This window comes from Monopterus albus, unplaced genomic scaffold, assembly GCF_001952655.1.
Source record: "Monopterus albus unplaced genomic scaffold, M_albus_1.0 scaffold81.1, whole genome shotgun sequence".
NCBI classification, from domain to species: domain Eukaryota; kingdom Metazoa; phylum Chordata; class Actinopteri; order Synbranchiformes; family Synbranchidae; genus Monopterus; species Monopterus albus.
This window is the reverse complement of record NW_018127961.1, coordinates 849,507-870,239: the sequence shown is the minus strand read 5'-3', so window position 1 is coordinate 870,239 and position 20,733 is coordinate 849,507. Positions and strand designations below refer to the sequence as shown.

The 20,733-nt window shown below is 39.4% G+C and overlaps 1 protein-coding gene across 3 annotated transcripts in view; it reads left to right on the top strand.

Moving 5' to 3' along the window:
* Window positions 1-20,733, top strand: part of ncalda (neurocalcin delta a) — a 97,099-nt gene that overhangs the window by 59,669 nt on the left and 16,697 nt on the right. For 2 of the 3 annotated variants that reach the window (XM_020606744.1, XM_020606745.1), the window contains one exon: window positions 18,242-18,652. In XM_020606744.1, the coding sequence (XP_020462400.1) occupies window positions 18,275-18,652 (378 nt within the window). In that variant the 5' untranslated portion in view covers window positions 18,242-18,274. Of the gene's footprint in view, window positions 1-18,241; window positions 18,653-20,733 lie in introns of those variants that run through there. The other variant, XM_020606743.1, reaches the window with a different exon arrangement.

Below are 20,733 nucleotides of genomic sequence, written 5' to 3'. Positions count from 1 at the left end.
GTGGTTGAGATGAAAAGTAGTCACCCGCTACATCCAGACATGATCCTTGGCAAATTCACGCTGTGGTGCTGCAGCTCAAAACCAACTGATTGGCTATTGAATGTGAGCATCACATGGCTCAACCCTTTTCTCTGAGCTCTCAGGGTTTGGGAATGTGTTGACGAGCCAGCACCTGATGATCAGTTAATTAATTCCAGTTTAATAATGAATCACAGTTGTAAATGGCTAAGCTTTAGATTGGCCCATATCTTTTAAATCAGGCAGGTGCTATGGAATAATTTGTGTCCTACAAGCACAAACACGATATGCTATAGCAGACCGTGTGCATATGATTATTGACATGATATGAAGAAAATTACTGTAAAACGGATCAGTAAAAATTCTGGCTTCAGTTCACTGCTTCACCATCTGTGTCACCAACTTCACTCATATCCAAAATTTCTGTATGCACAGATGAGACTTTATGTACAGGTGTGCAAATTCTCCCACAAGTCAGCATCACCCTGGTTCCCTCGACAAAAAGCCAGTAGGATTTTTCCATTGGCTTTTGGATTATTGCAGAAAATAAACTTTGTGATTAAAAAATAGTGTGTGACACTTGCAGTTTTTGTTCAGCAAGATAATCTTCACAAATTAACACCATTTTTTGATTTTTGAAGCCCAAATACAATTTCCAGATGCAAAAAGCTATTGTTAGGCTAAACGCGAGCTACACCACGTTCCCACGACTTCAGTGTCACCACAGCAGCTTCCAATTTTAATTTGATTTAGCAAACTTACCTCTGCTACAAGCTCCTTTCCTCTTAGCGTGACCTGATCTAACCAGTAATCATGGCTGTGTCAGTTAAAATAGTTTGCAAGTGCATGAGTATAAACACAACAAGGCTGTAAAGGCAAGCTAGTGAGTAGGTGAGTCTCTGTGTTTGGTGTGGCGATGGTTTATGTCCCTGACAGCTTCTGTAGTCTCATTTAGCCAGTTGTTAGCAACCACCTTTTTAAAGGCATATAAAAGCATTAAAAATCACAGGTTCAGTATTTACTGGTGTATTTTATGTGATAGGACAAAACCTGCAAATGTATTAGCCTTGTGTTAACCACAGACTTTATTTCAGGCATCTAACTAAAAACCCATTCAATAAACCCACTGACTTTAGGGCGAGATAACCAGAAGGGCAATATTCTAATTCAGTTACAGGTTTTAGGACTCACTACTAAAGCGCTCTATACTATTATAAATTTGCATATACATGCAGCAGGTAAGATTTCTCTCCTGATCTTATTTTGGAAAATGGCTTGTTTATTTTCCTAAGTCTTGTTTTTTGTGTGTTTTGTTGCATGCCTGTGCTGGAGCAGCCTGACAGCGCAATGAGAGGACAGGCAGGAAGGGCAGAGCTTTGTATCACAACACAAAAGTGGCCAAATTTAACAGTTACTCAAATGTTCAGTGTGGAGTCCAGTTTATTTAAAATAAAGGCTACATCTTGTTATTGTTTTGGAGAAATCTACTTTAAGAAAACATGTTCCTCAAATTTCTTCCCTCAGTTGTAGAAAGTACATCAAACTGTACATGAGTGTACTGGTGTGGATATAAATCGAATGCCTGTTTTGTAGAGTTAAACACTGAAATTATAAAACATATATGTATTTTAAGGAGTTGCAGAATGTTACATTATCAGATACACTGACATTTAAACTACTTACTAATCTGTATTCACAATCATATTAACACTCTAATATTCCCAAGATTCATCCTGACCTCTGACCTTCACTGTGACATAACCTCCGTTCTGTTTGTTGTTCTCTGTGATGTTATATGCCGGTTCTATATTTGTCTTTGACCACAGGAAGCAGAGCTAACTCTGTTGCATCCCCAGAGCCATTCTTCAGTCAGAACCATCTCCTGGCTCTGACTCAGCCCAAGTCATGTTTTCTGTTTCCTTTGTTCTTTTCCCCCTTCTCTTCTTTCTGCTTTATTTCTTATAATGCATATAATGATAGACATGAAAGACCTTGCCTTCATCCTGTAACATCCATACAATCTCCTACTCCTCTTATAGTTGCTCTGCAAGCATGTTTTATCATATATAGTTTGACTTTGGCACATTTTACAGTCATCCCACTTCATCTTTCACAATGCTAATGGAAATTTGGATCCAGCAGGTGTGATTGAGTGGGAGCTGGTCCTTTTTTATCATCAGTCATTCGTTTTATGAAACACTCCATTTTAAGCACAAAGCAATACAGGAAGCAGGATTTAAATTGATAAAAAATTTGAAATTGCTTTACCTTTTCTTTACTCTGCCTGCAGCGTGAGACTGACCTTTAATTCAGATGTGTTCCATACCCTGATGGCAGTCGAAGTCAATAAAGTGAAACACTCTCACTGAGCAAATGTGAGCGTAATAGACTGTTCACTAAACCTGTACACTGATCAGCGATTATTCGGTCATACCTTAGCAACAGTAACTAGGCACAGCAGATAAAAGCATAGTTTTTTAATTTGCTTTTTTCCTCTTGCATGCATACACAGTGGCCTCTCGCAGACCAAAAATATCAGCTTTGTAATAATTTGAAGTCAGAGTTTACATGCACCTTAGCCAAATACATTTAAACTTTTCACAGCTCATGACATTTAATCCTATAAATATTCTGTCTTAGGTCAGTTAGGATCACTACTTCATTTTAAGAATGTGAAATGCCAGAATAATAGTAGAAAAAAAGATTTATCTCAGCTTTCTGTCATCACATTCCCAGTGGGTCAGAAGTTTACATACACGCAGTTAGTATTTGGTAGTTTTGCCTTTAAATTGTTTAACTTGGGTCAAACGTTTCAGGATGCCGTCCACAAGCGTCTTCCAATAAATTGCTGGAATTTTAGCCCATTCCTCCAGACAGAACTGGTGGACCTGAGACAGGTTTGTAGACTGTAGATATGTACTGTGCAAGAATAGTAAGCTGGATGTAGTTTAGCCAACGGTCAACTGCATGAGTATTAGCAGTAGTCAGACTAGTCAGGCATTATATTAAAGCTGGATCACAGTACAAAAATAATAACTACTTGAACAAGAGGCAGACAGATATCAATCCCCCCCCCACTGAATTTGGGCCACAGTTAACACACCATAATTACATGCCATGCATTTTTGTTAGTACTGTATGTTAAACTGTATTTTTTTTTATCTATCAATGCCAACACACTGGTTGTAGAATTGGTGCTAGGGCTAACCAAAACACAATGTGCTGGGAATGTGAATGAAGCCACTCACATCGACTCGTCACAATGTGGCCATATCATGCCTACAACGCTCCCCCTGCAACCCCCACCCTGACCAACACAGCCCCTTGCGTTAAACAAAGCAGAGAGATGCGTTTTAACCCGATCAGTCTGAACGCCCACTTAGTCATCCAACCAAGTAAGCAGATCCATTGTCCATTGATCTTAGATGTGTTGAGTGTTAGAAAACATGCCAAATGTTATATAATTTGTATTTAATACCTAGATAATAATATGTAGAATACATAGTTTTGCAAGTACAGTGACCACAGATCTGTGTACTGTAATTTCACAGATAAAATTATATAACCTTTTGAGTTGATTATGAAATTTACTTGAGGAAGTGTGTGTCATCTTCTCACTGGTTCACTGTTTCTCTCCTGAATCAATAGGCACAATGTGTGGTTGCCTCCTCCACCTCTTCCTATCAGGTCTGTTACCATAGTAACCTAATGAAGGCTAAGGAGGCCATTTAAAAGTATAAGGCATGAAAATAACAACTGTGGGCAGCATCAAGCTAAGCAGGTAGCAACCCCACTCAAAGCAATTTCGCATGTTGTTTGTCTCCCATCTTGGGTTTGGTGCTGATTTGATAGGAAGAGGCTTGCCCAAATATGGACAGCTTTATTACAAAAGAAACAGGAAGCATCAAGGACTGAGACCCTAGAAATGCTGGCTGTTGTCCAAGTAGTACAAATTCATCTGTCCCCCTCTTGGGTCACCCTCTATTGAGCTACTGCCTGGCTGTCTGCCAGTGCATGTGTGTGTTTTTCCCCATCTCGCTTCCCAGTGCCAGAGCATTGTCAGGACGTCTGAGGGAGAGGTTTCTCCTGTTGGAGGCCTTTTTGGAACCAAGGCACATTGCAGAATGTTATAGTTTAAATGCTTTCAGAGTTTGCACTGTTCTTCCCTGAAAAATGCATAACATGAGTTTATGGATGTTAATTAGCTTGCTTACGCAAACGCTGCGGCTTGGGTGATGAATTATTATTAAATGGCTTGAATTGTCTTTGGGTTTTCCTGCAGGGACAGGAAAAGAGAGAAGAGAAGTGTGTCGGTTAGGGCCCAGTAGGATGTGGGCTGATACAGTCATCGTCCATTCATCAACATTTTCTTTCCTATTTCAATCTCTATTTTGTGTGTGGATTTGTGTCCTCCACTGTGTCACCTCCCCACTCCCACCCCTGGTGTTTCTGCTGTCCATTGTTCTGGCCATTCAAGTGGCTGTCTTTCACTAAGAAAACCCCATTCTGGAGGTTTCTCAAAAGACTCACTCTTAGTACCTTCATATATATTCTACATATTTCTACATATTCAAGCCTTTTTAACACTGCTTTAGCATAATGTGCTGTACTGAAGGTAATTTGTGTATGCGTGTCAGTGTAACCTCTGCCACAGTTTGAACAGACCAGAGCACAGCTAATGGTCAAAATAATTATGTATCTATGAGTCCTAAGGTTGTCATAAAGTCGGCAGTGCTGGAGATGGCAATCTCTTCCTCTTAGCTTTCTCAGGTCACTGGACTATTTACAACCCCAACTTCTCAAAAATTCACACAGATCCTCTTACTAGACTTTTGCATCTGAGATTCAGTTTCAACAGGAATCTGGGACACTTGGACCCTTTTCACCCTCAGATGCTGCTATGAGTGTGGGAGAGGGTGGAAGCTTGAACAGAAAGTGCATTATAGGAATTGTGCAGATGATTAAATGTCTTTTATCTGTAATCCTTTGTGCAGTATACATCAGGAGAGCTGGTGATTTACTTTAGGTCTCATAGTGACAGAGAGCATAGTGGTTAATTTTGCTTGAACAAATTGTAATATAGTGGTAAAGGTATAATCTTTGCCCTTGTGATCTGGGTCTAAGGCAGCAAATTTATTTATTTCCCCAGTTTAAGGAACTTTAGTTGCATGTTGTACCTGATGTTGCTCTTCCACCTTCTGTCATCTCAATATAGTGAATGAACTATATTAAAGGCTTAAAACAACACTTCAAAAAGATATGAGATGTCTCACTTTATAATGCAACCAGTGCAACTACCATCCATCCATGTGAAGTGACAGAATCATGTCTAAAGGTGTTCCTTTTTTACTGGAATTAAAAAGTGCAATAACTTGCCCTTTTATTCATTATCTTTATTCATATTTATTCATTGTCTACCTCTGTCAGTCATTGTCTGAATACATAGTTAGCACTCATTTGCAGTGCTTAATCTGTAAATTATGAGGACCTGGAATATCACTTGGTGACAGGCCCAGCATGTCAATGCAGGGAGAGGAGGTTCCAGAACAAAAACATTTCTACAATGACCAGTGCGTTTACATAATTTCTACATTTAAGGGAGCAGCTTAGAGGCAAAGCTTTATTTGTTTTGTATTTATAGTGACCAAAACAATCACATAAGAAGACTCGCATTTATAAATGCGAGTTATAAATTTTGAGTGCAATTGATGCAAAATACATTAGCACTGGCAGTTCACTGGGACTGTACATCGACCAGTTTCTTTCCCAAGATGGCGCCGGTGTATGTGGCTGGCTGTCTGCGGCTGTTGTGTTTGTGGTTTGTTTTAATATGTTTTTTACACTGTTTTCATAACACCTTATTAGTATCAGAGCCTCAATGGAGAAGTTGCTTGTTTTCGAGCCGGGAAAGGCATCAAAGAACCTTCCTCCATTTCTGGCACCTGTTCCACCCTATCTTTGCCGTTCTCCCTGCGGCCTTCCATGGAGGAAGGGCCGTAGACGGCGAAAGAGAGAGAGAGATTCACCTATTCACTAGTTTGCTTTTACAGCCTTGTTGTGTTTATACTCATGCACTTTTTTAACTCTCCGAGGATTACGGGGAGAGGTGGTGGTGTGGCAACAATTTTAGAAATTGTTTTGTCGGCAAATCACTGTGGATGCTTATTCCAGCTTTGAAATGCAGCTGTTTGTGATAAAGGTGAGCTGTCCTATTTTGTGTGTGGTAGTTTATCGCCCACCTAAATTTTATAAGGATTTTAGTTGTGATTTCTCTGACTTTCTTGCTGGAATCATGCCAAAATTTTAATCTTTGGGGATTTTAATATTCATGTGTCCTGTCCAGCGGACCCCATGGTTAAGGATTTTATGAACATTATTGACTCTTAATTTGACCCAGTTTGTAAGTGGGCCTACACATGCTCAAGGCCATACTCTTGATTTGGTGCTTTCTCTTGGTGTCCCTGTCTGACTGATATTTGTGATGTGGGGACTTCTGATCATTTCCCAGTTTTATTCGATACTACAATTTCTTATTGTATAACTACTTCTAGTATGCCTGCCCGGCGGGGTTGCTCGATTACTCCTAAGACAGCTGAAATGTTTTCTGCTGCCAATAATGATTTACAGCCTCATATGTCACTGGATGCTGTTCATGAGACTGTAGACGAGCTTTTAGCTCGGTTTAGCTCTACATGCACTGACATCCTTGACTCGTGTGCTCCTTTTAGGAATAAAGGATCCAGAATTAAGTCTGAACCTTGGCTAAATGAAAACACCCATTCATTTAAACTTGTATGTAGGCAGGCTGAGCGGAAGTGGAAAAAAGATTGTCTTCACATTTCGCTGGATATTTTAAAAAAAGCGATTAAGAGATTATCAAAGTGCTGTCAAACTTGCTAGAGCTCAATACTTTTCCAGGCTTATTGTAAACAATTGTCATAGACCCAGGGTGTTGTTCAGCACCATAAATGCAGTCTTATATCCATCTACTGCTGCTTGGACGGATGTGTCCTCCGCTACTTGTAATGAGTTTCTTCAATTTTTTGTGGATAAAATTGTTAAGATCAGATCCCAGATTGATGATTCTGTTCTGGATCCTTCTGTTGCTCCTATATGCTCAGCTGTTTTTGACCAGTTTGAGCCTATTTCATTAACTGCTCTTATGAAAGCAGTTCAGCTTGTGAAACCCTCTCATTGTCCTTTGGACATTATGCCAGCAGCTCTGTTTAAAATTGGTTTGGACATTGTCAATCTTGTTAATGGCTCTTTGGCTTCTGGGATTGTCCCAACGGCACTTAAACATGCAGCGGTTCAACCAATTCTTAAAAAACCCTATCTTGATATTACTGTTTTATTGAATTTTAGACCAGTTTCTAAGTTACCATTTTAGACAAACTGTTTTTATACAGTTACAGACTTTTTTAGAGAATAATGGGATATTTGAGAAATACTTTTCATTCATTTTCTACCACTTAGTCCCTGAACGAGGTCACGGGGGGGGGTCGGAGCCAATCCCGGCCAGCAATCGGGCAAAGGCGGGGTACACCCTGGACAGGTCGCCAATCCATCGCAGGGCTAACACATAGATGAACAACCAGACACACACACATGCACTCCTATGGGCAATTTAGAGACACCAATCAACCTAAGCTGCATGTCTTTGGACTGTGGGAGGAAGCCGGACTACCCGGAGAGAACCCACGCAAGCACGGGGAGAACATGCAAACTCCACACAGAAAGGTCCCAGGTGGGGCCCGAACCCGGAACCTTCGTGCTGTGAGGCAACGGCGCTAACCACTGTGCCACTGTGCCACCGTGCTGCCCTGAGAAATTACAGTCTGGTTTTAATACACACCATAGTACTGAATCAGCGCTGTTGCGGGTACTTAAACATCTTTTGTTGACTGTGGATGAAGGAAATACTGCTATTTTGATTCTCTTAGGTCTTTTGGCTGCTTTTGACACAGTGGACCATTGTAATTTATTGTCCCGTCTGCAGCAGTCTGTAGGACCTGATGGTGTTGTTCTTAAATGGTTTGAATCATATTTGTCTGATAGGAGTTTTTCCTGTACACATTGAATTCTCTTCTTCTGTTGTTCCTCTGAACTGTGGTGTTCCTCAGGGATCCATCCTTGGGCCAGTCCTCTTTTCTTTGTATTTACTTCCCCTTGGATATTATTTTTATAAAATATGGGTTGTCTTTTCACTGATGCAGATGATATTCAAATTTATCTGCCATTGAATGTCAAGAAGAGCAACTCATTACAGACCTTGATGGATTGCCTGAGGGACATTAAGGCATGGTTATCACATAATTTCTTACATATTAATGAAAGTAAGACAAAATGTGTTTCGTGAAGAATCTTGGGGTGGTATTTGATGGTGCTCTTAAGCTGGACGAACAGATAAAATCTGTGGTTAAAGCCAGCTTCTTTCAATTGAGACTTCTGGCTAAAGTTAAACACTTTCTTTTTTTTAGTGATTTTGAAAAGGCAGTTCATGCCTTTATTAGCTCTAGACTTGATTATTGTAATGCACTGTATACTGGCACTTCTCAAGCCTTATTGTCCTGGCTCCAGTTGGTCCCAAATGCAGGACCTCGTCTTTTAACTAATACACGGCGCCATGAGCATATAACTCCAGTTTTTGCCTCAGTCTATTGGCTTCCTGTTTGTTTTAGGATTGATTTTAAATTGTTGATGTTTGTTTATAAGGCTGAACATGGTCTAGCACCTTCATATACAGTATCTGTGAGCTTGTGCATTTTTAGACTCCAGAAAGGACACTTAGGTCTTCGAACCAGTTGTTCCTGGAAATACCGAAGTCCAGACGGAAACATTGGGGAGACCGAGCTTTTTCAGTTTGAGCTCCTATACTGTGGAATGGTCTGTCACGGGATATTAGATCTACTCCGAACCTGACCATTTTTAGATCGCTTCTCAAAACGCATTTGTATTCACGGGCCTTTGCCAATTTTATTGATTGATGTATTTGTTTTCACTATGCATTTTTGTTATTTTATTGTGCAGATGTGTTTTATCTGGTTTTATGTATTTTTATTATTTTTATGTTTTACTGGAAAGCACCTTGTAATGCAGGTTTAGAAAGATGCTATATAAATAAATTTTGCTTGCTTGCTCGCTTGACTGTGAGGCCTCTAATCCATTCAGTCACTAATGTTACACTGAATGTGCATCTGACCCAGTGTGACCTCTGTGGGCTGGTTGTGTTGTGACATAATTAGCCTAACTGCCTGTTTTTCATGTATTTAATTATTCTAATTTTAGTGTAACAGTCCTTTGTAAAAGGCTAGTTGTACCAAAAGTATTTAGACTTTTTATATATTATTCATATGTTCAATTTCTTCTATATGTAAATGAGATGCCAGGTCCATCAAAATAGGTGCTGGTCACAATTTGAGAGGTGCCGGATCCATATCTGACTTGTTCCTCTTTTACATTTACTGTAAGCAAATTAAACCAGTCAAGATAAGTGACTTTCAAAAAAGACCATGTTTTTCATAAATCTTGATACTTGTTTTTGCAATGAAGATAGGATCAGCAGTGCTCCCAGTGTCGGGACAGGTTCATTGCCTTGTCTAAGGACATTTCGTGACCATCTCTTCCCACTTCTTCTAAGGCGCTTCGGCAGAGCAATTGTTTTTAACACTGTGGTAAAAATGTCAAACCTTTAGAATAAATTCTTTTTTTGCACTGACTTCTCATAAAATTGGCGTGATTGTCATCTCACAAGTAGACAAACACAATGTGGTTCGGTTGATAATAATTATAGATGTCCATGTCTTTATATAACATACCCATTAACCATACCCAGTGCTGGTGGAAAAAGTCAGTGACCCCTGAGATTTATTAACTGGATGAGCTTCCTTTGGCAGCAGTAACCTCCAACTAGTTTCCTGTAGCTGTGGATCAGACCTGCCCAATGTTCAGGAGGAGTTTTGGACCGTTCTTCCTCACTTCTGCTCAGGCTCTCTTGAGTTCATTCTTCAGTATCTCTGCTCGGTCAAGGTCTGGACAGCCTCTGCTGAGCTCCAGCTGGTGTACAGCCACCCTGCCATTATCCTGGAAGATGCTTGATAAACTTGGGATTTTGTCTTTACCTCACTGGAAAGCTGTCCAGGCCTAGAGGCAGAAAAGCAGCCCCACATCATGATGCTGCCTCCACTGAATTTCACCTTTGGGCTGATCTTTTCCTGTTGGTAGGCAGAGCCCTGTTTACACCGTACATGAGCCCGCTAAACATTTTCCCTGTAGTGTTGTGGAGTGTCAGGGTGTTCTTTGGAGGCACCATGCACAATGATTTGCATATAATCAACTCATTAACAGAGATGGTAACCAGCTCCAGTGGTTCCTTTAAGCCTGTAGCTGTATACCTCTCTGTTGTGCCTTTGGAGTCATCCATGCTGGGCACCCACCGCTAGGGAGAGTAGTTACAGAACTACATCATTTCCATTTATAGACACGACTGTGGGCTGATGAATGTCTAAACTCTTTGAGATGACTTCTTAACCATTCTTGATCGTATGTCTTGATTTCCATTTTGCGAGGCATGGTTCACAGCACCAGCTACTTTTCTTGTCAATAACAGATTTGGAATAATTAGGAGTTCGGAGGTTCAGAAGTCTGTAATGTAGGACCACTAGAAAAACTCTTTCTTTCCCTCTGCCATCAGACTCCTAAACAGCTGAGGAGTTTATTAACAGGAAATACGTCATGTACTGTTTACATTCTCAGTTTGCACATGCATAATTGCACAATGACTGTTGACTGCTGCACATGCTGCTCCCATGCAACATACAGTACATTCTCTGTTATATTCTTGTATATTTTTTCTACTATATTGCTGCATCTGCGCTGCTTAAAGTGCCTTAGATTTTGTGTTATCTACTCTATATTTCACTTGTGTTTTGTGGCATTCATGTGGACGGCAAAGTAAGAATTTCATTGTACAGGGAAACACGTTTCCTAACTGTGCATATGACAAATAAACACTTTGAACTTTGAACTTTGAACTGAGTTCTTTACCAGTCAATGTAGCTCAAACTCACACCTCCACCTCATTGACTGGACTCCAGTTTTACTAACTCTAGACCCCAGTTAACTTTTGTTGATGTCATTATCCATAGGATTCAAATGCTGCCTTTAACCTACACTGGGAATGTTTGAATGATACATTCAACATGGGCCAGAACTATGCAATGATTTGTGTGTTTTAGTTCAGATAGATTGGTCATTATTGTGACTTAGATTAAGAGCTGCCTATATATTAATATTTTATTTTATACACAAATACAGGTTGTTGTTTTTTGTTTTGTTTTTTTTATTCTTGCCAATCTATGTGTAGGCAGCCAGAAAACTCTTCATTGGCTGTGAGATTTTGCAGAATGTTACTATGGTAACTGCAGTAAAATTGCTTCATAAGAGAGTGAATCGGACGTGTAGGATGAACTAAAACTGAGGATGAAGAGTATGGAAATAAGGTGGGCAAGGTGAGGAAAGATGAGTTGTTTATGAATGGGAGACTAGAAAGAAAGAAGGATTTGTTGAGAAGTAAAAGTTAAGAACAGCTGCAGAGTAATAAGATGGGGAAAATGTGTTTAGAGAATAAAAAAGTATATACGAGCTGAAATGGTTAAAGGGAGATTTGGTATATAATAAAGTACATAGTGTCTCTCTGTTTTCATCGTGCCTCCCTGTCTCCTCTGCCTGTCTCACTGCTGCAGTCTCCTCCATACCTCTGTTCTATCAGTATATGAGTCGTCTCATTAATGTATTCATACAGCATTAATATTAATGTCATCACCGTCCTCACAGCCTTTCATCATGGAGAGGCCTTCTGTTTTACATAGAAATTGTTTTGTCCACAGGGGAAGTGGCTGGAAAATATCTGCAGTTGAATTGATGAGTGTATGCGTGAAGTGTTTGGGCTGTTATAATGTGAATGTGAATTTGAGCCATGGAAGCAGTTCTGCCCAGATTCCGTTTGAATCTGAATCACTGTCTGGTCATATCTGCACACTCAATTTGAATAATTATCCATTTGGTTGGACTGATTGCAAGCAGAGTCCAAATGGTTTGCAGCTGGCTTCAAGAGAGGAAATGTGACTTGATGAAAGACAGTGGGGTGGGAGAATCTGCCTGCTTCAAACTTGCACAGCATGTTGGCCCATCCCATTGCCCAAGTTGTTGTTCATACCTTTTCTGAACTAGTTGAAATCTCCATAGAAGACTCTCTGTAGAAAAGCATGGGATTATAAAAATATAGAGTTTCTGCAATAAAAGTCAGCTTCTTCAATTTCTAGTCTGCTCTCTGTGCTTTGTCACAGACATAGTGAAGTCACACTTTCCCCTGCAGCATTTGAAATGTGTCCACTGCGTAAAACAACACCCCGCTTTGCTTCTAATGGACGTTTTTGTTCTGTTTTTATTTTGGTATGTAACAGAACATGTTCATCAATACGATGACCTTTTACAAAAACCCTGGCTCCCTTACTGTTGATGCGCCTGTTGTGGTTTTCTTTATTGCACAGCGCATATGAAGTTAGAATGGTAACGTTAGCAGATTACCCTATCAAAACTGTTGGTGTTTGGGTCATTTTGTTAAACAGTACTGTATCGACAGTACTGGGGAAGCTACTTTAAAAGCTTAGCTTTGCAAGCTACCACCTACTTCACACTATAAAACGTTAAACTACAGCAAAGCTACACTAGTTAATAAATAGCAATAATCAATACTTATGACTAATTGTCACCTAATATATTCAGGTTTAATTTTACAAGTTGAGATTCAAAACATTAAAAACTTTAACCGGATCTTTTCTCAGATGAGCTGACAGTTGGGCTTTCTGGAATAGCCCCGAGACCAAAACCTGCCCTAAACAAACCAGTCCCATCTGGGCTTTTCACAAAACTGCAAGGAATGTTATACTTTTGTTGTAAACAAATAAAAATCATTCCTTTCCTTTTATTGTAGATTCAGTAATTAACTACACAAAAAAGCACAAAAAATAATAATGTAACTACTTGAATCACTATACAAATACAGTATGAAGTAGTTCAACTTACCAGCAAGCAACAGCAAAATGTATTTCAACTACTAACGTCAGAGTCAGCTTTTTTGTAAAGACAGTCAGTGTGGCATTTATTACTGGGGACATGAAAAGCGACTTGGGTCTAAATGGCAAATTTGATGTTGTAACCACATTTCTTGGTGTATTTTGATGGTACCAGACTTTCAAATCCAGGCTGTGATAAAATCTAAAAAGATCAACTTTGGTCTTAAACTCAGTCTGATATGTCAGAGAAAAAGAAAGCGCTTTTGACAACACATTAATACTGTTCAGTTTTTGATAAGTTGATTACTATGTTTTCATGTTGTGATTCCTGAGTCTCCGCCGCTGTTGCTGTCCAGTCTGATGCCAGGGTACTTGTTCATCACCTCTCTCTCCTTGTCTTTTTCTTTTTATGATGGATCTTGTGGGTTTTGGCCACTCATCCAAAAAATCTGAAGTAGATTAAGTTGACTTAGAGGGTGCAGTGGAGTTAGAAGTGGAGCCCTCTTCAGCACTGGAAAGTTGAGTGGGCGCTAAATTGTATTGTGCCATGTTGCATGAAGAAAATTACGGCCACTTGTAAACGTCATTCTCTATGTAATCGATCTCATCTCGTTTGAATTTCTTGATTTTCTGTTGTTTCACCCAGACAGTAGGTTTCTCAATATGCTGTTTGTTTGTTCTGAAATGGTAGTTTCTTCTGGTCATCACCTACTTGGGAAATCTGACTTGATCTCATTAAATTTGCCTTGCAAGGCTCCCTGGTCCTTCTTGTTGTGCTCAGTGATCAGTAAGATTAAACCCAAAGAGCACTGATTGAGAATGATTTCTCATTTTGTCCCGTGTAAAGCTCCTTGATTTTAGACAGGCAGAAAAAAGCAGGCCTCTCATTTCTAACCAACAGCTATTGTTTATTCTAGCTTAAATGACAGCTGACATTGGGAGATTTGATTAACTAACTAGCTAGTTTAATAATGAAATTAATATTAAATCCAGTTGGTTTAAAACTGTTTCCTGTTGATGCTGCACCATTTCCATATGATCTAGTCTAAAATAAGAGGTAAAATAAATTATGTAAATAATAATAAATCAAAATATAATTATCGATTTCCTTGACCAGCTGCATTCTTTTTAACATGAAGCAGCTCAGGAAGTTTTCTGTTTTCATTGATAAATAGCAAGAGAATGAATATGTTACATGGTAGCAAACAAATGTGGATAATAACGGTTGACGTAGTGATGGAAGTAGCATTCGAAGAAGTAGAAATGAATTTGTGGACCAAATGGCACTCCTCCTGTTATCCCATCCAAGTACACCTGGACTTTTGTTGTGGAAGTGAGCATAGACTGCCACATTGCCTGCCTTTCGAAGGTTATAAAATGTTTCAGTATACCACCTCCAACCCAACTGCGAGAAAGCAAGAAAGCAGCTTTCCAATGTTATCTGACATTCTGCACAGCACACGAAAGCATGCAACAGCCTTGAGAGGCACAGAAGCGTGTTCTGTCATTCACCAGTGCCTACTCAATTTTAATGTCAGCTGCTGTCAATCTCAAATTTACAGAGGAGGACATGCACAAGCTGTTCTAAATTTCACCATATAAGCACACACAGACATATCCTTGTATTTCTATTTGTTGTCTTTGATTGACTACATTCATCTCCTAAGTAAAAGTGTACCATTTAAATTTAAATCCAAGAACTAATTATAAAATAACCCTGTGAAGGAGTTAGGACCACAAAGTGTAGTTATTCCAATCGTCCTAAAATCTAACTAAACAAATGCGAATTAAAGTACAACTGGATGAGCTGCTGAAAACAAACCCATGTCAACACACTAGTGGGTTTCCTGTAACATCTTGGTCTCACCGTGTCATCAGGAGTGGCAGAGTGGTTTCACTACTAAGGCTGTGTGTGTGAGAAGACCGGAAATAGTTTATCATACCAGGTGACAAAGCACAGTGGATTAGCCTTTGTACAGTATGTGTGCGTGTGTGTAGACTGTGTTATAACAGTGGCCAGAGTCATGGTTATGGATTCCATTAGTGTAGGATTAATGACGGACTGAGGTGTAACCACTCTTAGGGTCAGTTGCTGTAGCACCTTAAAGGGTACCGTCTGTGGCATCAAGTTAGTGTTTTAACTTCATCAACAAAACCCTCAATTATGCTGTTTCACCGGAGGACAGACGATGACGGAGAACTCAAATTTACAAACACGGTAGAGGCTCATTGTTTCTTCATCCTTCTGAATAAGCTTTGCATCCACATTTAGGTTTGCAGTTTGTACTTTATAGCTACAGGACTTTAGCAACATGGCTCTGCATTGCAATGTCGGTCAGTCTGTTGATTCTCCACCATTTTGGGCCAAATATTATATGGATTGTCATGAAATTTTGTAGAAACGTTTGTCGTGCACAGAGCGTGACTCCTAGTGATTCCCCTCTCTTTTCCACTAGCGCCACCATGAGGCATATGTTTGTGGTTTTGGCTGAAGCATGTTCCCCACACAGTGAATCAGTCCTTTGACATTTCTTCTCCAAAATATCAATTTGGCCAATATAGTTTCTGATCAAATAGCTGCAAAATAGTGACATTTCTTTCAGCTTCAACTGTCCTTTTTTGTGCGTTAATTAGCAAATGTTAGCATGCTCAACTAAGAAGGTCAGCATGGTTAACATAAAATGTCTGTGAGCATGTTGATGTTAGCGTTTAGCACCACTATGTCTACAGTAAGTGGAGGCTCACAGAGCCACTAGTATGGTTGTAGACTCTCAGCCTTGTTCAGTTGTTGTCAAAGATTACAGTTAACACTCTTGCCATGTATAGTACAAGTATCTGGTTAACGTCTGCATGGAACTGAGACTGTTTTCCCTTGTGTAACTCTAGATCCCAGTCTCCAGGTTATCTTTTTTATTTATATACAGTATGTGCAGCCGGTTAAATTTAGCTATGCCTTTCCTTGTTATCTCTCTGCCCCACATGTTTAATATGTTGCTGTTTAAATGTTAAGTAGTTTTTTACAGGTTGGCTGTGCAAACAAAAGTGTGTGATAGGAAGAAACAGAGGAGAACAAAAATCATTCTTCCATTCATTTGTGTGCCACTCCAGTGATTGCTGCCCATTTTCATCATCATGTTTATCAAATGGAGCTAGAAGCTCTTGGCCGCCTGGCTGGGTATTTTCCTGTGCTTTAGAACACAGTCTGAGTTTTCTCCATCCAACTATTGAGAGTAGATAATTGAACACTGATATGTTATCACTTAAATATCTTTGCTTACATTGTAGAAGCCCTACTCAGTGGTAGCCTTGGTTGAACCTTGAGTGCAGGACGTCTGTTATTTTACCATCTGCCTTGATTTGACTAAGCTGTGTTGGTAGGTTGAAGTGCTGAGCTCTCACTCACTCTTTTTATCCCTCATGTCTCTCAGTACTAGACTGTAGTAGTCGACTAGACACTGTGGATGACTTGTTCACAAGGATGTGAAAAAGAAGCTTTCTGCAGTTGTTGTCACTTCCTGTAGTTTTCAGTGGTGCTGTTGTTTTTAAGGCCCTTACTTGGTTTTGATAACATTAATTTTATTGTGTTTTTCTTCATCACTTTTACTATTAATTTGATTTACCACATCATGTTCACATGTACTGTACTACATAATGTGTGATGCTATGCCTTGTGAATGCTGTCAGCAGTATTAGACTAATTACTGCATGTACTGTGATCATATTAAACCTGTTTAACTCTTATAATTGCATTTCGATTGTATAAAGGCTCATGCTCACGCTCACATAAGCATGTATACACTCCCATACACACAGAGAGCAGGGTGGGTGTATAGAGCACAGTCTCACTGAGGCTTGGAGTAGGCATTTCGTGTGTGTGTGTCATCGAACAGGCAGTTAAAAACAGACCCAGAACTCTTCCACTGCATCTCTTATCACTTTCTGCCTCACTTTCACTAATTCCCTGACTTACTCTAACTTTCCACTCTTCTGTTCGTTATTTCTTTAGTCTATCATCAGAAGAGAGAATTTTGTAAATTCAAACCTATGGAAGCACAAGGTGGCCAGTATTAAATAACTAGATAAGATGATAAGAGATAACTAATCATGCAAATAAATGCAGACAATATTTGTAAAATAACCATGACACTGTTATATAGCAACCCAAAATACTACTGAAAGTGGACTGAGATATCAGATTGTTCCATTTATTTCAATAGTAACAATTTTTTATATTTTTGCACGTTAAGTTTAAAATGTTCTGTTTTGAACAGTTTGGTTTTATTTACCATTATTCCCTGTGGTTATTCTTCATCAACCAATCACATAACTTTGCCCCATTTGTCTTGATTAATTAAACATACACTTTAATGCCAATTCCATAAGGTGTTTTGTGCCTTTACCCAGGTCATCCTGTAACTTCTTAGCTCCAGTGTATTCATTATTCAACATGACAGCCAGCAAACAGTCACTTATATGAGCACTAAGACTTTTATTGACGGAAGGTTGTACACTGTTTCTTTATTCTGGCTCAACTGCATGTAGATGATGACTCATTGTTACTACATTGCGTTAACCTTGTATTTCTCACTTAGCATGAACATTTTAATTTATTGCAAACATTAAATAGGGATTATAAATCTTAATTCTGTTCATACAAATTGGCACTACATACTGCAGTTCCAGGAAGAGGCTTAAAGAATTGTCTCAGGAGGTTACGAATCTGAATAATGTTTGTTGAGCGGCTCAGCTTACATGACTGCACCACCTTTCCTTTTCTCTAAGCAAAGTTTAATGTGTGTGTAGAGATTTTATAGATTAATTAAACGCATGTCAGGCATATGGCACTGTGTGTATTCAGAGTACATAAAGCTCTTTTCCATGGAAAGTTCCATTAGTTTATGAAAAGTGACTGATTTTAGTTTTGATAAATGTCAGGTCTGAAAAAGGTGTTGTTATATTTTTGGTTCATACCTCGATAAAGCCACTCGATGACACAGCTGATGTTTGGCAAATGTTGTTGTTGTTTTTCATCTCTGTCCTTCAGTTGGGACCCAAGAAAATCAATCTGTCACTGTGTTGCTGTGAAAATTGTCTGTTGATGTCTAGCTCATCCTAACACAACACAATCTCTCTCTTCTCTCTCCCAGCTGTGAGCAGAGTGATCACCAGAACCGACAGACATGGGGAAGCAGAACAGCAAGCTCCGTCCTGAGGTGATGCAGGACCTGCTCGAGAGCACCGACTTTACCGAGCATGAGATCCAGGAGTGGTACAAGGGCTTCCTGAGGGACTGCCCCAGTGGGAACCTTTCCATGGAGGAGTTCAAAAAGATCTATGGCAACTTCTTCCCTTATGGAGACGCTTCAAAGTTCGCTGAGCATGTCTTTCGCACATTTGACGCTAATGGTGATGGGACAATAGACTTCCGGGAGTTTATCATCGCACTAAGTGTGACATCACGTGGCAAGCTGGAGCAGAAGCTGAAATGGGCATTCAGTATGTATGACCTGGATGGGAACGGGTACATCAGTAAAGCTGAGATGCTGGAGATTGTTCAGGTGAGTGCATGCAAACATGTGGACACATCATTCCCAGTGTGTCTTTGTATTCAAATACCACATGTTGTACAGAGTATGGATAACAAGTGTCTGATCAGGTGAACCCAAGACATTTACAGTATACGCTTCCTGTAACATTAGCCACAGTAGTGATGATTAAACACTGCTGTGTTAACAGTCCTGCCGGTGTATCCATAGCTCACACTTAATGTGACAGCAGTGCTGGTATTTTAAGAAGAGGAGGATATACAGCTCTGCTGCATGGAGCGAGGAAGCTCTTGCACACATGGAGCTAGATGCACCTCCATCTAACACATGGCATCAGAGAGATATGGCATTCAGGACCTTGTTCGCTCCATCATTGACATGTCAGCATACTTAAAAGATGCATTTATATATTGAGATGAATTGGAAATGTCCTGCCAATGAAAGCAGTTTTTGAAAGAGTCAGATTCATTCGCATTGCTCCTTTTTAAAATGTGGCTGTATCTAGAGCCATTTCTAGTAATGAAACTGATTTTTCATCTACTCTGAACCTTTTGCAGGAGCAAATAGAGCTAAGGCTTAGCCTAATGCACATCCACTAAACCACCTATTGTGAAGTACATATGCTCAAAGTGACTTGTTGTCTATATTAAGACTATTAAGTCTTATACTGTTGTGTTTATGTGTGTATGTTTTATCTAGTACCAGCATTAGCATATTTTGTAACGCCCACTTTCTTTTGTAGCTGCCAAAAACAGAACCTTTATATTAAACCACGGACTGTGTTAAATGTCCTTCATGTTAACCTGCTTTATTCATTAAGATAATGGATGTAAATGTCAACTAAAATGCACAGCAGGCTTGGCAGGCTTTCAAAGATTCATAGCAACATATTAGTGCTACAGCTGGAAAAAAGAAAACTGGAAAACTAACTCGATTTGAGAAACCCTGGTCATTTTGTCATTAGTGGAAACATTTATTTCTAGATTTTGGAGCATTCAATAGTCACACTTCAGGTGTATAAGAATTGTTGAAGTCCCAGGCATTTGTTCTCTTTGGAAAAGAAAAATGGAAAAGGGGAGTGCAGGTGGCATTTTCTGTACAAGAGATCCTTATGTAAACACATTACAGGCACACAAAATTGCAGTATACTGTTTGTCTAAGTGTGTGTGCTTTTTTTTTGTCTTTTTTTCCGCCACATTTGAGTAACAGCAGCTTGTTTCTCCCACTTTAGTGTTGCCTAATTTCACCTCTCATTACCGAGACTTCTCATCTTGTCTTTAAACTTTGACTCCTTTTAGAAACAGGAAGAATTGGTGTCAGGATAAGAAGATGTATGGGTGAAGAAAGGAACTGAACGTTCTGTCCTGTAGTTAGGGGAAGATGTGACAGAAGAGCAGAAGCAGGGGTGAAGAAGAGATATTAAAATATGGAGCATTATTCAGAGAGAAGAAGAAAAGTGTACAGTTTGTACAGGTGTGTCTGCATGCCTGTGTTGTAGCGGTTTTCTGGTTTATTTAGCCGGGGAGCCAGTCAGAATGCAATCGGACAAAGTTTGGTGTGATTATGTTAACCAGTAAAACCCTACAAAGGACCTTGCTGTGAAACAAGCTCCTATAATGTCCAGAATCTTCCCAGTGTGCAACAAATACAAAAATAATCTGAATCTGAATTAGATTCAGAATCATGTTTAATGGCCAAGTATGTTTGCAAATACAGAAATTTGAAACAGTGCAGAGGCCCTCAGTGTGTTTGTAAGCCAACAGGAATAGAAAGTAACAATGAAAATAAAAATAAAAACTAAAACATTAAAAATAAACAATGTGGGCATTCAAATAGGAAGTATGTGCAATCAAGCTGGCCAGAGCAGTAGTCAAAGCATGAAGAAAAATCAATGTGTGATTGTCTGTTGATTATGTGGTGTGTAGCTAAAACATTCTAACACGACCTCTAGTGACATGTCATGACATTAAACATAAGAAAATATTATGGCTATAACTACAGTTATACACGTCATAATAATAATATTAAACATCCTGTCTTCTAACAGTCATCAACTTTCTATCTAGTTATCCTTGACCATAAGCAACCTGCAG